Source organism: Lemur catta, chromosome 1 (genome assembly GCF_020740605.2).
Source record: "Lemur catta isolate mLemCat1 chromosome 1, mLemCat1.pri, whole genome shotgun sequence".
NCBI lineage: Eukaryota > Metazoa > Chordata > Mammalia > Primates > Lemuridae > Lemur > Lemur catta.
In genome coordinates, this window is record NC_059128.1 from 192,975,937 (window position 1) to 192,995,754 (window position 19,818).

The following is a 19,818-nucleotide window of genomic DNA, read 5'->3' on the forward strand; positions in this document are numbered from 1 at the left end:
CAAACTTTCAGATCATATCTTTTATAAATTTAAGTGGATTGTTAAAAATACATTTGTGTTTTATTTTAAAACATGGAGAACAAGGGGCACTTACCTCATATCCGTCACTATTGTGGTTTCTGGAGAATGGATAAAATGCCCCAAGTTGCATCCATCTTCTGCAAAGTTCTTCTGTGGTTTCACCATCAAATCCACAAATATCTGCTCCAACCTAAATAACAAATATATCGATTATTTATGATGTTAAGATTCTCAAATTTGCCTAGAGCCTCATATTTTATGCCTCAATTGATTATTTTGCATTATTTACTGTTTGTTTTTGTCTTTATATACTCTTGTTTTGTCTTTATATACTCGTCTTTATCTGTTTCTTTATTTTCCATTTTTGCTCCATCCTTATCTCTAATTGCATTAGTTTACATATTTTCTTCATTGTCTCTTTAAGCATTTTCCTAGTGTCATGTTTTTATTTTTAATTTAGTTTCTCTTTTGATCTAATCTTTAATTCAGTTATAAAGATTATATTTTTATTAATGTGTTGCTACTTAATCCAAAATTCACATCCCTTGATTTGATTTTCCTATTTATAGTATAATATATTAATGTAGGAATAAATAGTAAAAAATTATGACTATATTAATGTTGAGCTTATGAAATACATTAGTCCAAATAAAATTGAGCTTTGCCCAATGTGTACCCACATAAGATTGCATTACCCTTATTCCAGAAAATACCATCCTGAATTTAATATTTATTATTTACAAGAATTACTTTATTTTTGCTTTGTAAGTATATATATTATATATAAACAATATATAGATTTTTTACATGTTGATTAACTTTATATAACAGTACAATTTCCTTTTTGTGTGAGATTCAATTATATTAATGTTGCTCTAGTTTTCTATTGTATGGGGATTCATGACTGTAGAAAATGCCTCTATGAAATAAATATCCATGTTGAGCATCCACTGAAAATGCAAAATCTGAAATGCTCCAAAATCCAAAACTTCTTGAATGCTGACATGGTACCAGAAGTGGAAAGTTCCACATTTGAACCTCATGTGATGAGTTACTAGCAAAACACCATCAAAACTTTGTTTCATATACAAAATTATTAAAAATATTGTATAAAATTATGTTCAGGCTATGAGTGTAAAGAATATATGAAACATAAATGACTTCCGTATTTAGTCTTGGGTCCAGTTTTCAAGGCATCTCATTATGTATATGGAAATACTGCAAAATCTGAAACACTTCTGGTCCTAAGGATTTCAGATAAAGGATACTCGATCTGTATAGTTTTCCTTGTGAATATGTTAAAAAAAAAACTTACATTTATTCTATGGTATATATACACAGGATTATTTTTCTGGTTTATTCGTAATGTGCGTTGTATAATTAGAATTGGTTGTAACCATTTACAAGCAATATAACAGTACATGAAAGTTCCCATTATCGCTTTTCTTACTAACTCTTCATATTTTCAGATTTTTGATTTTTATCACCTTTCTACATGAAATGTATCTCATCAAGGTTTTTATTTGCATTTCTCTGATTCCTGGGGAGGTTGAGAACACTTTCATATATTTATTGAGTCCATATGGGTTTCTCTTTCTATAGAATTGCATTTATATCCCTTACTAATTTTTCTATTGTTATTTTTATAGATTTACAGTAGACACTTTAAATTGAATATCAATTATTTATTGGCTATATGAACTGAAAATATAATTTCCCTGTGTGTAAATTGATTTTTATTTTTAACTTTTTCAAATTATCTTTGATGAACACTTTTCATTTTGTTGTAGTCAATTTATATACATTTCCTTAATGATTTGTGTTCTTTGTGTTCTGTTTGAGAAATTATTCCTCTAACTTCATGTCATAAATTTACCCTTTTAAATGTTCTTCTAAAATAGATAAAGTTTACTTTTTACGTGTGGGTTTTTAATCTATCTGGAATTGATTTTTGTGTATGGTGTGAGAAATAGCCCCATTTTATTTTGCTTTTTAAATGGATAATCAATTGTCTACATGAATAGTTGATACTTTCCTCACTGATCTACAGTGATAGCACTGTCATTGAAGAAATTTCTATGTATGCATAGACTTGCATCTTATTTTCCCATATTAATCTATTTGCATAGCCATAATCCAGTATCATTGAAACAAATCCTCAGTGTTTTCCTAGTTGTTTAAAATGTATCATCTTTAAAATGAAGTTTAGAATAATCTTTTTATGTTCCTTAAAATCCTTTTTATGGTTTAAATTGGAATTCCACTGAATTCCATTTATGGAAAATGAATATTCCTAATACACTGAGTGTTCTTATTATTGAATATGGAATGTCTTTTATTTAGTTATCATTTAAATATTTCTCAAAAAAGTCCTACATTATTTTTAATATTTACTCCTCATTATTGTTTGTTCATTGGTTGCTATAATAAATGATAGTTTATATTAAAATACATCCTAATATCACTTTTTCTTTTTTGACAAAACGTGCCATAAATGTGTCTATTTTATTAAAATTTTCAAAGAGCAACCTTTGTACTATGAATTTTTAAATTTTTTCTCTAGAGACTTTACTTTCATTATATTAATTTATTCCCTTATTTTTATCACCTATATCTTTCTTTAGATTTATTCTGTTTTCCTTTTTAAATTCATGCACATTTTAAATTCATGAACTTGACCCACTAATATTCAGCCTTTCTTTGCTTTTAAGTATGTAAGGCTATAAGTTTTCCTTTAAATGCTAATTTTACTAAAATTCCACAAGGTTTAAGAAGTAAAATTATTAACATTCAATTCCAAGGTTGTTCTTTTCAATTCCACTCAGTTTATTTTTTGACTCATGAATAATTTGATAATATGTGTTTCAATTTTCATCTGCAAGATTTTTTTTTGTGTGTGTGTGGTTGGTTGGTTGGATTTTAGTGTTCATTTTATTGTGCATATGAAAAAAATAAATGAATCACTATAATTTTCTAATATAGTTGACATATTTTGTTAGCGGCTCCCTTTAGTTTGGAATATCAACATGTGTACTACATTTTTTGTTCGATAGAAGTAGAAACATGCCAGATTTCTTATGATAGAACTTCCTAGCATACATCATCTCCACTTTTGAAATATTGGACACTTTTTCTGTCTTTACCTTTTATCTTCTAAACAAAATAAATTTCTTATTTTTAATCTAAACTGATAATCCAGTATTTTAAATGGATTTAGATTTCTGAAATTTATCTTTATTATTATTTTCATTACCATTTATATTTATTTTATAAACTTCTTGTATGCTTTACTTATATTTAGACTTGTTTTCCTAAATTTTTTGTTTTGATTAAATTTTGTTAATTACATTTTCCCATTCCAATGATTTGAATATTATAAACATCATCCTTCTTATTTTTCTCATAAATTCCTTATGAATAAAAATGTAATTCTTTGTTACATGCCTTTTAATCATTTTACCAAAAATCATTAAGATGATATTAACAATGTAAGTGTAATTGCTGTTTTGATAAATAACACTGTATGAAATTGCCGTACCAAAGGTATTCCAAACAAACTGAACTCTAACATTCCAGCAATAGACCATTTCATTTGTTCCCATGAAGCAGTATTGTCTCCTAACCAATGTGCAGCATAGTGTCCAGATCCAGCAAACGTTGACCGAGTAAGAATAAAGCTTCTCTTATCAGGAAAAACTGTTTGTAAAGCTCTAAAGACAAAACCAAATGAATAAGCAAGATTTATTTTAAAAATAAACTTGAAATTTATAAATTCTAAAATATTAATTACAAATGCATATTTTACAATTCCCAGAGCCAAGCCATAATTTTGCAACCATTTTGTCAAAATTTAATATCAGTTTTGTATTTACCCTTCAACATTTACTTATTTAAATACATTCTGATAAAATACAGTGAAAAGAAGTCTTGTAGAAATGACAAAGATTTTGAATGACTTCAGTCATTTTTTACCAAATTAAATAAACATGTGCTTTTGATATCCACTCAACATTCATTTTGGAAATATATGGTTTAAACTCCTTGAAATCATTTTATAAATATAACACTTAGTAACCTGAACTTGAACCCTGAGCAATGATTCTAATTATATCTTAATGTCTGCATTGTCAAATATTAGCAAGCAATGTTGGAATTAAACTTACACATTTAAGAAGCATTTCTTGTTTTAGTTTCTAGAAGTCAACTACCATCCACAACTACTAGCACTATTCATCTCTATTGGTATGCAACTATTACTGGTAATTTTTCCATAAATGAGAAATAATCAGGAAAAATACCCCCAAAATTAAATCAATATATAAAATTATCCAGACTCCCCTAGTAAAAATATAATAATATTCCCAGGCACTTTTGCATCTTATAATCTTTATCATATCAAACAATAGGTTTTTTTTTTCTTATATAGAATTTATTGACTTAAACACTGCAATATATAATACTCTACTGTAGTTTTTGATATCATGATGTGATTTGGGGCCAGAAAAACATGGGTGTGATTTAATACTCGCTCATAAATATTTAATTATGAGAAAATTACAAATGTATTGAAAGCAGGATGTGTGTTTTACTGACTATTTTATTATAGAACCTTAAACAATGCTTGGAAAATAGCAAATAATCAACATATTGTCTCCTTCTTTTGTTTTTTTATCATACTTTGTGACACATTGCATTAGAAAATTACTTGGGGGAATACTACTTAGTGAACTACATTTTAGTTGAAACACTAGTTTTTGAAAAATAGTTGTATTAAAAAAAAAAAAAAGATCTGTTCTAGGAGAAACATTTTTCTAGGCCAACTGTCAAGTTCATGCTTAGAACACAATTATATTCAGAGATGGCAAACTGAATCAAACTTTTAGAGCCGAGGTCCCCAACCCCAGGGTCGCAAACCAGCACAATCCATGCCGCCAGGAACAGGACCGCATCCAGGAGGCGAGAAAAGCCCCACCTGCAACCACAGCCGCTCCCCATCAGTTACATCACTGCCGGAACCGCACCCCCAGTCAAATCAGCAGCGGCATCAGACCCTTACAGCAGCGGGAACGCCGCTGCAAACTGAACGTGCGAGGGATCCAGGTTGCGCTCTACCCATGAGAATCCAACACCTGAGGATCTGAGGGAGAAGACCCCCCACCCCCGCTCCCGCCACGCCATCTTGTGGAAAAACTGTCTTCCACAAAACCAGTCCCTGGTGTCAAAAAGATTGGGGGGGACTGCTATTTTAGAAGATGACTTAAATCTATGAATTAAAAAAGAATCTATCTATCCATCTATCTACCCTGTAATTCTTAATAACTGAGTTCCAAGTTTATGAATATTAGTAAAAAACAGATACTTTCAATGCGATAAATTTTTAGCAAGAAAATATTCTCTTTGTTTTCTTTCTTATTCTTGATATTTCCTAACTATATTGATAAATTACCAAAAACATTTGTGGATATTACATATGAAGAGATTTTCTGAATGAAATCACACTTACCTCTCTGTGGCTATCGCCATGCTGTATCCATAGAGGCAATGAACATCATACTGTTTCCCCCAGTACTGCACAGCATCCATGCAAATTGTTTTAGAATACAGGAGTTTGTCAAGAATATCTTAGAGAAAACATATAAGAAATATTTCTTAAGAGACATTTTTCTATTTTAAACTTTATAGTCCTTTTATGATGTGCTATATAATATCATAATTTAATTAAACCACCTTCCACTCCTGTTGAGCTTGGAATAACTATTAGATTTACATTTATTAATACATTAATAATTATTCTCCTTCCTGACTTCAATAATAAATAAACCTATTGAAAAATAGCTTTTAGTAGGCATATAGAAATAAACACATACATAATGTGCATCATATATCTACAGGCCCATTTTAACGATTTGTAGTAGATTACTTAAATATAATTCTAGGTGGGAAATATTTTGAGTGAAAGAAGAAAAAACCAATGATTTTAAGATTTCAGAATTATATTAAAGATTATAATTTAGAAATATATGCTAAAACTTACCAATTAAGAAGAAAATAACCAGATAAAATTTACCTGGAGTAAAAGGTGGATAATTCAACGTGTTGTCAGTGCATCCTGTATTTGAGCCTTGAACAAAGCTGGAAACTTCATTCATGTCCTGAATAGATATAAAATAAAGAACAGCATATTTAAAATACTTTCAAATCATATAAGCAGAAACTGTCTAGTTGTTTGAAATGTTTTATATAAGGCAACCATGATATTATTTCCCTCTGAGAAGACAAATATAAGCTACCAACCTAAAAATAAACTGAATGTGTATATCAGGTAACAGAGGTGTCTTAGCTGGGATTGAGAAATTTTAAGCAGTTAAAATGTATTTCATTTACCTAGTTTTAATTACACATATAAGATATTAATTGTATTATAAGTATTAAGCAACTGTCTTTTCTAAATAGTTATGTTGACATTCTCACTGTGAGTCTATCATTATATACATTCCTAGCACATTCATTTATTCAACTTATTTTGTTTTGGGTGCCATTTATCTAGCCCACAGCTCCTATACTCTCATGCAGGAATGAAAGTGAAAAAAGGTAAATAGTGTTTAGTATTCTAATTAAAATAGTTATAACCTCACAGAAATCCTGAAAAGTTCTCAAGAAGCCAATCCTAGGTCAGCTTGACCATATTCTGAGAACTAGTGACCTAAGTAAGCATCTTTTGGAGAAATAGTGATAGGATATTATGTTCAAATATTTTCTAGCAATTTAAATCTAGGTCCCAATTTTCTTTCACTACTTACTAGTTGTGTGACCATAATCAATTAAGTAGTGTATTTATAATAAAGAAAAGTATATAAAATTATATAACACACATGCTCAAAAAACATATATTTCTTCCTCCTCTGTTAATTACATTGGGAAGTTCTATAAATTTTAAGTCTTATTTTCCACATCTCTTTGATATCATAAATTGCCTCTGCTCTCATAAAGGTATCACTCAGTCACATCCTTATTTCTTTGTTAATTTTATTCCCCTCAGAAGTATATTTTATTTATTGCACTTTTCTCCTCCCATCCACATTGCCTGTGTTTTAAGACTCAAACCATTTTTCATCTTTTTGAGTCCTCCCCCTCTTATTCTAGCTTTCAAGCATCTCCTTTAACTTTAAAACTTCTATATTGACTTTGCAATGGTTGGATCTGTCTCTTGTACTGCTTTCTGAATCCTCCTGAATACTCATATTAATATTTATTAATATATTTGAAAGTGTTCTGACAGTGTCACTTAAAAAGACTAATAAAAACACTTTTTAAAAAAATGTAAAAATGAATCATTTGTATTATAGTTAGACATTACTTTTTCATAAAATTATAACTGTAACAAGTAGATATACTAATTTAGTTTGTAAAGCCTTCCTGAATATTGGCTTCTTCTGACGCCATTACACTGAAATGATTACTCATCTCTATTATTCTCCAAACAATCTCATGAAAGTGTCCAGATTATGGATATAAAAAGAATCTAGGGAAACCTGTCACATGGAATTAAAATGAGAAATTAAGGGTGCTCAAGGTTTATCATTGTGATGCAGATTTTAAAAGGTAAATATCTCCATTTCTGAAATATTTTCAGAATAGCCAAGAATGAGTGACAATAATGTAGTTATTCTAAAGCATAAAAATACCTAAAGCTACATTGGAGTTATTTCTTTAAAATTACCTGGATATTATACTCAATTTAGTGTGGCTGTGTCCAGTAAAAATTAATAAAGAAACACAATGGTTATACAAACAATAAGTTTAGGTAAACATAATTATTTTTTCTTCAAGAATCTACCAATTAAATTAAATTTAAAAAGAAACTGCTGAAATTCATAATTTGGGAATAGTGAGTTGTATTCATTTAATTTTAACAGAATCCTTTTCTAAACCATTTTAACATCATTTGTGTATAGTATAGTTGAGAAATTACACAGCAAGACACTCAGCTATGAAATTAATGTTATTTCTATTTGAGTTATATATATGCATACTTGCCATAAAATTTATAAAAATTTTCAGCAATCACTCAAAGTAGACATTATTATGTAATTTAAGAAAAACACAATTTTTAGAAAAAATTGATTTCACATGAAAGGATTAATCAAAAATATTTAGATATTAAAAGTTTTATCATACAACCACATAAATATGATTACATCAGAATGTGATAATTTTGTCAGTTCACAATATAAAGAAAAATAGTCTTCTGAACTCAAGAAGACAAATTATTAACCTACTAAAGGAAAAATTAAACAGTTTTACATGATTTTAACCATATTTTACATTAAATGTGTCATTTAATATTTTATTATCTCTCATTGAAATATATCTAAAGTATGTCTATTTGGCAGGATTGTACTAAGTTATACTTACTACATATATTTTAATAGAATTTATCTCTTTTAATGTATTTTGTAAATTTATCATTTTGAAAATTCTGAAAACATTTTTCTCAAACTTAACAAAATGATTTAAGTTAAATTAGTTGTTTAATGTTATGTAAAAGTAAATTCAATTAGTATTTTAAGTATTACAACTAGTAGATTCAAAGCATTGTAGTTGTAAGGCAAAAGCCTCAGTGGATTGATATTAATAAGTACACATAAAGATATTCAAGTATCATTCAAACCATTTTAAGCATACTAATGCTATTTTTAGGAATTGTCAATTCTGTTGTGAGGATGTTTGCAAAGGTTCTTTAAAATTCATTGAAAATTGTGTGTAGTAATCTGATGGCATTTTATGCCCTCACATTTAAGCTAAATCTCAATAAATATAACCCCATTTTTTAAAGAATTTGTAAAAGAATTTCATTTTTTATGAGAACTACATAAAATATAGAAAGACTATAACCAAATACGTTTCTAGGTATTTTAATATATAAATACATTTGTATGTATCTTCTTAATGAATTTCATGTTTCTAAATATTCTATGGTAAATTATTACATTTCTTCACTGAAGAATTCTTCTTATATTTTTAATAATGAAACCCTAATAAGAACATAACATAAAAAAATATGCCCATGTGTCCTGAAAAATAAAAATGGCCTTTGTATTTTAAAAATATCACCTAATGATTTTATTTTGAAATCACGGTTTTAATTTTAATTATACCAAAAAAAGTAGGCTCTTGTTTCTCAAGTATTAGGAGATTATCTCTAGAATGATAAAGAAAAACCAGAATTCAAGCTTATTATATTTTATTTGCAAAAATCTATATTTCAATGACAATTAAGCACACATTATTTCCAAAAGTGATATTAATATTTAGGCTTAAAATTCAAAAGCATTAATATGGAAACCAAATTACAAATCTATTAAGTTATAAAACTATTTTTAAATTTGGCATAGAAATAAGACCTCACCAGTTAAATAACATTTCTTTTCACTGAATTAGGAAAAATAATCTGAAGAAAGTGAAAGAATAAATATACAAATTAACAATATGATTGGGCAATTATGTAAGTAAAAGCTAGAAGCAGAATGTCCACTGCTTGTACATAGTATGTATTAATTCACTGATATTTAATGAGCCTTGAAATTATACCTTTTTATATGTAATGATTTTTAATCTGTTTGTTTAAAGCTTAGTCAAAATGCCTTTGTGTTAGTATTGGAAAAACTCTGCTTTTCTCAGGTGATGTTTTCCCTTTCATCCTCTTTCTCTTTTTGGAGATGAATCAGGAATTTCAGCTTTCAATAGAAGCAGGGAATGGAGTATTTATTCTCTCTTTCTATATCAGAAACTCTCACTTAAATCCTGAAGTATCATTTTATATATTTAACTCTGCTATAATGAAAATGTTTCCTAAGTAGGAAAGAAAAAAGACTAAAGAAACTTTTAATTTTGATTAAATAATTTAAGAGCTAGAATTAAAAGTAAAGGTCAAGATCAGAATGCAATTTTTTCATTATTTCTACCAATTATTAGGTACCAGCAGTGTTATCTCACTGATTTTGTGTTAAATAAATAAAGCCTCTCCATCTTCATTCTGTTACTACCATCATAGAAATTCTGAAGATTACTCTCACTTTTTATTCCATTCCAAATTGTCAGCAGAAAACATAATTTTCCTATTTTTGTATTCCCTACAACATACCTGATATACACATAGTGCAAAATAAACATTTTTAAGTAAGTGATTATTTGAATAAATGAATGAATAATTAAAATAATGACAATGAGTAATAATCACTTTAGGAAAATGGAGATAGTGTGGCTATAAACAGCCAAAGAAAACATAGCTATCCCTAGGGTGTTCATTATGTTTATTTTTTTTCAAAATCCTATGCAGTTGTGTATTACTTTTGAACAAAATCCTGGCATTCTCTCTGTGTTTGGGCCCATCAGACTTTATTTCTAAAATATAGACTTCTGAGATCACCAGGTAGTTTCATTTCTGAAATGTGTTATAGTTACCATAAGCAAAGGCACTAAACCTTTAACTATCATCCAATACTATTATATACGATAAGCCCAGCAGCAGGCCATCAACAGCCAGCTAAATGGCTCAAGGAGTAAAACAAAACAACAGAATTTCACCCAAAAATATGAATGGAAATCTACCTCAAATTTCAATCCTTTCAATAAATGTGAATGGCTTAAACTGTCCTCTGAAGAGACATAGACTGGCAGAGTGGATAAAAATCCACAAGCCTAGTACCTGCTGTTTACAGGAAATGCATCTGACCCACAAAGATGCCTTCAGGCTCAAGGTCAAGGAATGAAAAACAATCTTCCAGGCAAATGGAAGTCAAAAGAAAGCAGGATAGTAGCTATACTATTTTCAGATAACATAAGCTTTAAAATAGCAAAAGTAAAAAAAGACAAAGATGGCCACTTTATAATGGTGAAAGGGAAGATCCAACAAGAAGAATTAACAATTCTTAATATTTATGCACCCAACTCAGGAGTGCCCAGTTACACAAAGCAAACCTTGTCTGATCTAAATAGAATGATAAACAATAATGCCATAGTAGTAGGGGAATTCAACACCCCATTGAATGAACTAGACAGATCTTCCAAACAGAAAATAAGCAAAGAAATAATGGACTTAAACAGAGCTCTAGAACAAAAGGGTCTGACAGACCTCTACAGAACATTCCACCCAAATAAAGCCAAATATACATTCTTTTCATCAGCCCATTGAATTTTCTCCAAAATTGATCACATACTAGGCCACAAATCAGACCTCAACAAATGCAAAAAAATAGAAATTATTCCGTGTATCTTCTCTAATCATAGTGGTATAAAATTAGAGTTTAATTCCAACAGAAATGTTCACCACCTCACAAATTCATGGAAATTAAACAATCTATTGTTGAATGACTCTTGGGTCAGGGAGGAAATACAAAGGGAAATCAAGAGTTTCTTTAAACTAAATGATAATGGATACACTAGTTATCAAAACTTGTGGGATACAGCAAAAGCATACCTGAGAGGAAAACTAATAGCATTAAACACTCACATCCAAAAAACACAAAGCTCAAAAATCCACAATTTAATAAACAGTCTCAAGGAATTGGAAAAGGAAGAGTAAATCAATTCCAAACCTAGTAGAAGAAAAGAAATAACTAAGATCAAAGTAGAACTAAATGAAATTGAGAATAAGAGAACTATACGGAAGATCAACAAAACTAAAAACTGGTTTTCCAAAAAGATAAAAAAACTTGACACCTCTCTTGTGAGACTGACAAGAATTCAAAGGGAAAGGACTCTAATAAACTCAATTAGAAATGAAAAAGAAGAGTTCACAACAGACACCATGGAAATACAAAACATTATTTTTGATTACTATAACAACCTATATGCCCCAAAACTACATAATGAGGAGGAAATGGACAAATTCCTGGAAACATGGAACCTCCCTAAGTTCACCTAGGAGGTAATAGAATTTCTAAATAGGCCAATCTCAAGCTCAGACATGAAAACAGCAATTAAAAACCTCCCAAAATGGAAAACTCCTGGACCAGATGGCTACACTTCAGAGTTTTATCAAACATACAAAGAAGAACTCATACCAATACTACAGAAATTATTCCACAACATTGAGAAAGATGGTATCCTTCCTAACTCATTCTACAAAGCAAATATCACCTTGATACAAAGCCAGGAAAGGACACAATAAAAAAAGAAAACTACAAACCAATATTCCTCATGAATATAGATGCAAGAATCCTCAATAAAATTTTAGCAAATCAAATTTAGCAGCATATCAAAAAAATAATTCACCATGACCAGGTGTGCTTTATTCCAGTGATGCAAGGCTGGTTCAACATAGGCAAATCCATAAATGCAATTTGCCTCATAAATAAAAGCAAGAATAAAGACCATATGATTCTCTCAATAAATGTAGAGAAAGGATTTGACAAAGTCCAGCACACCTTTATGATAAAAACTCTTAACAAAATAGGCATAGATGGGTCATACCTTAAAATTATCAAGTCCATTTATGACAAACCCATGGCCAATATCATACTGAATGGGGAAAAATTGAAACCATTCCCACTTAGAACCAGAACCAGACAAGGTTGCCCACTGTCTCCACTTCTATTCAAAATAGTGCTGGAAGCCCTTGCCAGAGAAATTAGACAAGAGAGGGGAATTAAGGGCAACCAAATGGGTACAGATGAAATCAAACTCTCTCTCTTTGCCAATGATATGATATTATATCTAGAAAACCCCAAGGATTCAACTAAGGGACTCCTAGAATTGATAAATGCATTCAGTAAAGTCTCGGGATACAAAATCAATACACAAAAATCAGAGCCATTCATATACGCCAATAACAGTCAAGCTGAAAATCAAATAAAAAACACAATACCTTTCACAATAGCCTCAAAGAAAATTGAATATCTAGGAATATATTTAACAAACAATGTGAGAGACATGCACAGGGAGCACTACAAAACACTAAGAAAAGAAATTGTGGAAGATGTAAACAGATAGAAATATCTAGCTTGTTCATGGATTGGTAGAATGAATCTCGTTAAAATGTCCATACTACCTAAAGTGATCTACAGAATTAAGGCAATCCCTATGAAAGTACCATCATCATTCTTTGGAAATCTAGAAAAAATAATTCTACACTTTGTATGGAACCAGAGGAGACCTCATGTAGACAAAGCAATCTTGACTAAAAAGAACAAACTCGGAGGTATTAGACTACCAGACTTCAAGCTGTACTACAAGGCTGTAGTAACTAAAACAGCATGGTACTGGCACAAGAACACAAACATAGACCTTTGGAACAGGACTGAGAATTCAGAGATGAAGCCATCCACATGTGGTAATCTAATCTTTGACAAAACAGACAAAAATATACACTGGGGAAAAGAATCTCTTTTCAATAAATGGTGCCGGGAAAACTGGATAGCTACATGCAGAAGATTGAAACTGGATCCCCACCTATCACTTCTCACAAGAATCAATTCAAGATGGATAACAAACTTAAACCTAAGGCATGAAACCTTAAGAATTCTAGAAGAAGATATTGGGAAGACCCTTTCAGACATTGGCCTAGGCAAGGAATTTTTGAAGAAGACCCCCAAAACAATCACAGCAGCAACAAAAATAAATAAATGGGACCTGATCAAATTAAAAATCTTTTGTACAGCCAAGGAAACTATCATTAGAGAGAATAGACAGCCTACAGAATGGGAGAAAATGTTTGCTCTCTACATATCCAATAAAGGGCTGATAACAAGAATCTATCTAGAACTTAAAAAAAAAAAAAAAAAAAAAAAAACAAGAAAAAAGCAAACAACCCCATCAACAAATGAGCAAAGGAAATGAACAGAAACTGTCCGAAAGAAGACAGAATAATGGCCAACAAACATATAAAAAAATGCTCAACATCTCTAATCATTAGGGAAATGCAAATCAAAACCACAATGAGATATCATCTAACCCCAGGGAGATTGGCCTCTATCAAAAAATCCCAAAACAGCAAATTCTGGTGAGAATGTGGAGAGACAGGAATACTCTTACACTGCTGGTGGGACTGCAAATTAGTGCAACCTCTGTAGAAAAGAATTTGGAGATACCTCAAAGAGCTAAGAATAGAAATACCATTTGATCCAGCAATAGCACTATTAGGCATTTACCCAAAAGAGCAAAAGACATTCTATAACAAAGATATCTGCACTCGAATGTTTCTGGCAGCACAATTCACTATTGCAAGGATGTGGAAACAACCCAAGTGCTTGTCGAAAGTCTCAATTTGCATTTTTAGATCTTATTCTTTTCTAGCCCACATACATGATAGATATATTTATACATCCTAGAAAAAAATTATGGGAGTTTTAATTTCATATTGAATACATCAGAAAAAATATATCTTGATTTAATTTTTGTGAACAAATAATTTTATATTCGTTTACCAAAATTACCAGTTTAAAATAGCTACTTACAATCCAAAGTCCATCATATTTCACTGTTTGATAGAAAACACTGCATTCATTTTCCCACCAATCTATGCAGCTTGGATTAGTGAAATCAGGGAATACTGTTGATCCTGGCCATACCTAGAAGGATAGATCATGCACATATATACATAAATATAAGGAAAAATAAATAAATAGAATTTCATACTAATTGAGTTGAGAATAGTAAAAATCATTAAAGTTATGATATTGTACTTCTTTAGGTACGTGTGACATATGCACTATCTATATTCACAATAATCTCAGGCCTACTTTAAGATATATTTAAAGGAGAGAAGTTAAAGTAAAAGAGTGAGGTAACAAAGTATTTAGGAAGAGAAAAATATAAGAACATGGGATAAGGCTGACATTTGCAACTAAATTTATTTCTGAGCATCCTTGTAGGTTAGGTCAATAAACAACAAAAAAGAACTATATAACACACTCTTTGATAAAATAAATCACATTAGTTCATTTCCAAAGGCGTTTGCTTCCAAAAAAGATAAAGGCTCCTTTTATATTTAGAGTTTATTAGCAAAAATAAATATGATACATATACTGGGTACTGTTTCAAGGACTTTTATGATTATTAACAGTTAATCTTTATTAGAATTTTAGAAGGTGAGTAATATTTTTATCACTACTTTACAGGTGAGGTAGGGACTATAATTATACTTATTTTGCAGATGAGAAAATGATGCACACAGAAGTTAAATAAGTTTTTCAAAGTCAGCCCACTAATAACAGGTACAGCAGGAATTCAAACCCAGGCAATTTTATATCTGAGTCCATGCTATTAAACAATATATAAACTATACTGTTTCTTTATGATTTATGGTTCTTAAAATTATTTTATATCATTTTACATATTACTTATAACACCAGGCAAGAAAAATTCAATTTCAAATAAATTGAGAAAATTATGTTGTTTTATATACAATTAATCCATATTGGTTCTCTGATCTATCTATATCCAACACAGTACGTATTAAAAATATATATTATGTAAATATTAATGGTTATTAAGCCTAGGAAAATATGTGGGCTTTTTTTTCCTAATGGAGATCAGAATCATGTGAAAAAGACTTTCACCAGAAAGTCTCCTGATTCTGCTTCTTATTACTTCTTTGATCTTAGGAAAATTACTTCGGTTCTTTAAGATTTAGTTTTTTAGCCTGAGAAATACGAACCTTTATCATAGCAATCACATTATTTTATTGTGAGATTAAATGTGAATCATAAAACTTAGTGTCCATTAAATATGTATTTAATTTACATTTGCAATTATTTATATCAAAATATGCATGGACTTTTAATTGTTATAATTTTTGTTATTTATTATATTTTGTTAGCTTTAGTTTTGTCTAATATTGAAAATTATGTGGTGTCTGTTGTTTACTCTCTGTATGATTTCTTATAAGAACTGTTTACGAGATATTTGGAATATTTCCTTTGCCTAAAATTTCTCTCCCCAATTAAAATATCAAAACCAGAGTTGAAAGCAAATATATGTACACACACATACAGTCTCACACAAATTTTGTTGTTGCAGAGTAGAAAATTTGAATACTATCACTTTAATGAATATCATAATTTACCTCTCCAATAAGTGCTGTAGTGCCATCTGACTCATTTACCCACACACCTGCTGCATTTCCCCTGTCATAGGTTGCATATGCTGTTCCATCTGCACGTGTATCTATGGAAATTGCAGGATCCTAATAATGGAAAAAAGAAACTATAGAAAAGCTATTAACTTAAAAGTGTGTAAATACTAAAAATATATTAACATAATCAGGCATTACCAAGATGATGACATATTTCTGTCCATGGTCATGCAAATCTTGAACAAATTCAGGGAGCCCGTTAAATGCATTTTCATCGTAAGTAAAGTCTTTCTTGTCTTCCATATAGTCAATATCAGTGACTTGTGTATCCTGAAAGTAACACGGTATATTTCAACAAATAATACTGAAAGAACTCTCTAATCACATCAACTTGTATTATAAATATAAAGATTAAAAGCCTAGGCAAAATGACTCATGCCTGTAATCCCAGCACTTTAAGAGGCTTGAGCCCAAGAAATTTGAGGCTGCAGAGAGCTATGGTCTTGCCACTGCACTCCAGCCTGGATGACAGAGAAAGACCATGCCTCTAAAAAGACAAATAAATAAATAAATAAATAAAATTTTATTCCTTCTATTTCATTAAATAAGCAACGATATTGTTTATAAAACTAGTTTTCTAATTCTTAAGTACAAAAGCATTAAATGATTATCCACATTTTTTTCAATGATGATGACTGGTATGTATTTTTTTATACGTGGGTTTCATTGCCCAGAAAACAAGACCTTACACATTTCAGAATATTATTTTAAAATATATAAGCTCTAAAATTAAGGTCTATTTTAAAAACTGAATATGATTTTATTCACAGTTAAAAATGTATTCTGTTCTAGTATAACTAATAATCAGTTCTTCAGAAGTATATATTTTTAACTTTCAGAAAGCATGGGCAGTATGTATGGAGATAAATAGCTTTTAGGATTAAAAAGTAGTTTAATTATAAATATACAATATGCAATATAATATACATTAGATTTTCCTGACAATTTCCTACACTTAATGTATTTAACAATAATTGATATATATTCCCACTAACCCTTCATTCTACTTACAAATGGTATGCCAGCTTCCCGGTTTCTTTCTACCACTTCTTTCACTACATCTAGTGACCCATAATTCCAGCGACTCAGTTGGAATCCAAGACTCCAATATGCCGGCAGTGCTGGTAGTCCAACGAGCTTAAAGTAAATGAACATTTAATTAGTTTCAATACAGGGAAACGCATTTAGCATTAGTAACTAATATTAATGTGCTTCTTATTTTGTTATATCTCTAGTATTCACTTAAGTTTACATATTTTAAACAAAGATTAACCTTACCTGAATTCTAAAATGGTTCCTAGATATTCTGTTCAAATTTTGCTATGAAACACTTAACAAGTTTATGTTTTGTCCCTAATATTTTATTTTGTTTTAAAAAATTAGTGCAGCATTCCAGAAAGTAATGCTGGTTAAAATACATTTTGTTCATTATGGAAAGTTAAAGAAGAGAATGAAAGAATACCAATAAAGAAATAATGAGATGAAGGGGAAATTGTCCCATAACACCTCCACTTTCTACAACAACAAAAAAAGTCATCATGTAAGAAACAAAGACGTTAAAAAGTACACAATCTCTATTCCCTTGTACTTTAGCAGTTATTTATCTCCTGCTTTGCAAAAATGTTAGTAAAATATATGTTTTGTACAATGCTCCCAACCAGTTATTGTACAGGGTGCTTATCTCATTCACATACAGGGCCTTGGCTTCTTCCTTCCCCCTGGGGTCATATGCATCACCTTCTCACATTCCTCTAGTTGCCCAAGCAAACCCAGCGCCCAGTGGAAAAAGAGTATCAGTTGTCTCAGAAGACACGATTTTGCACATGGAAATTTAGATGTAACTAACACTTTTTTTCCCCACTAAAAACTGAGTATTAGATTACAAAAAGAGAATTAATCTTATTTGGCATAATCAATTTTCTTGGGTTTAGGCTTTTAGATATATATGTTTTTTGAATCTATGATTTCTCCACAGTTAATGTCTAAAAAACCATGATGTAAAAAATCAAGGAGAAATTACTCATGTTGAATTACTATTTTCTATTGAAATCAAGTATTAAACTTAATTTTAAAATAATGATTTCAAGTACAGTTCTCTAAAAATAACCATTTTTCAAGCTATATTCCTAAACACCTTATGATTCATGGAATTCTTTAAACATCTGGACATGTGATTGAAATTTCTTCTCATATGTGTGTGAAATACTGTTTATATATATATATAAATAAAATAATTTGCTTCTCATATATATGTAAAATATTTATTTTATATATTTATTCATTATTTATTTTATAATTTATATGTGTACATTGCCTTTAAAACTGATTAAATTGGGACTAACTGATGAGCACACATGTACACAGAGGAATGTAAAACTTAATGGAAATCGAGCAGGGAACAGGGGAAAGGAGGGGAGGGATGAAAACCTACCTAATGGGTACAATGAGCTCTATTTGGGTCAAGGGCACACTTACAGCCATGACACAATTTGTACCCCCTTAATACTTTGAAATAAAAAAAATAGGTTTCAAAAAACCCTGATAAAACAATCTGGTCAAAAAACCTTGATAAAACAATTAATTATGTTTTAGTTTTAGCATATTGAGACCACTAATAGGTTAGATTATTATACAAAGAGGATAATTTGTTTTCCTTCAAATAAGAAATAAGTTTTCTTCTGCCTACTCTCTACACAATTGGAACCTCATTTAAATGTAGCAGTGGTTACTAGTGCTATATTTTACACCAATCTTTCACCTCATTGCTTAGCTTCAAGCCTCTACAAGTCTACTCATAAAATGTTGTTAGCAAGTACACCACTATACTGTATATATGCTGCATTCACATGTCAAGCATGCCTCAAACTCAACTCAATTACTGGTGACCACAGACTTTATTCAGCATTAACGTGGCACAACTATGCCAACAAATGTTTGACCAATCAAATGTCAAATTCTTTCTAAAAGCATGCTGTCCCTCTTTTTTTTTTCATGTGATAACCATACACAAATATTGTATATACAACCAGGCCAGCCCTGAAATGTAGTTATAATTTTATATGACAGAAACTGGAAATTTTGTGCATTTTTATCTTAAAATTCACATTTATATACAGAAATTTAGGAATTATTATACATCGTAAATGATTCAACTGTGTAAAATTCTACCTACACTCATTTCATATTTCTGTACCCTAAATGAAGAAATTTTTTGATAGTAAATACTTTGAGATTATTTTTGGAAATGCAAATTATATACCAAGAAGTAAACTAAGAAAATAAGATTTTTTTAAATAGACATGATCTTTGAATCTTATACTAATGAAAATAATTTCCTTTTCCATAAAAACACTAGGAATCATATATGCCAACCATTACAGGAGAGCAATTACATGGGAGGAACTTTTAGAATCAGGCTCGATGAAAGTCCTGGATTCCTCACCTAAGTCTATTATCTTGGGCTCAGATACATCAAGATGATACTTAATATGTAAGTGAGAGTTCCTTAGATAATTACTTAAGATGTAAGGCTTCAGACTAGGTTTTAAACTTGACCCTCTCTCAGCCTGGGAATGAAAGCCAGTTTTCCTGAAGTTTGGCTGCTATGCATTTATAGCAAGTTTTACTGGCCTTTCTCACAACCCAGTTACCTCTAGGATTTT

The 19,818-nt window shown here is 30.2% G+C and overlaps 1 protein-coding gene across 1 annotated transcript in view; it reads right to left on the bottom strand.

Moving 5' to 3' along the window:
• Positions 1-19,818, bottom strand: part of SI (sucrase-isomaltase) — an 87,198-nt gene that overhangs the window by 55,919 nt on the left and 11,461 nt on the right. The window contains exons 9-16 of the mRNA XM_045556529.1: positions 17,168-17,293; positions 16,295-16,426; positions 16,088-16,207; positions 14,478-14,591; positions 6,089-6,173; positions 5,525-5,642; positions 3,560-3,731; positions 95-211 (exon numbers count right to left, since the gene is read on the bottom strand). Of these exons, the coding sequence (XP_045412485.1) occupies positions 95-211; positions 3,560-3,731; positions 5,525-5,642; positions 6,089-6,173; positions 14,478-14,591; positions 16,088-16,207; positions 16,295-16,426; positions 17,168-17,293 (984 nt within the window). The remainder of the gene's footprint in view (positions 1-94; positions 212-3,559; positions 3,732-5,524; positions 5,643-6,088; positions 6,174-14,477; positions 14,592-16,087; positions 16,208-16,294; positions 16,427-17,167; positions 17,294-19,818) is intronic.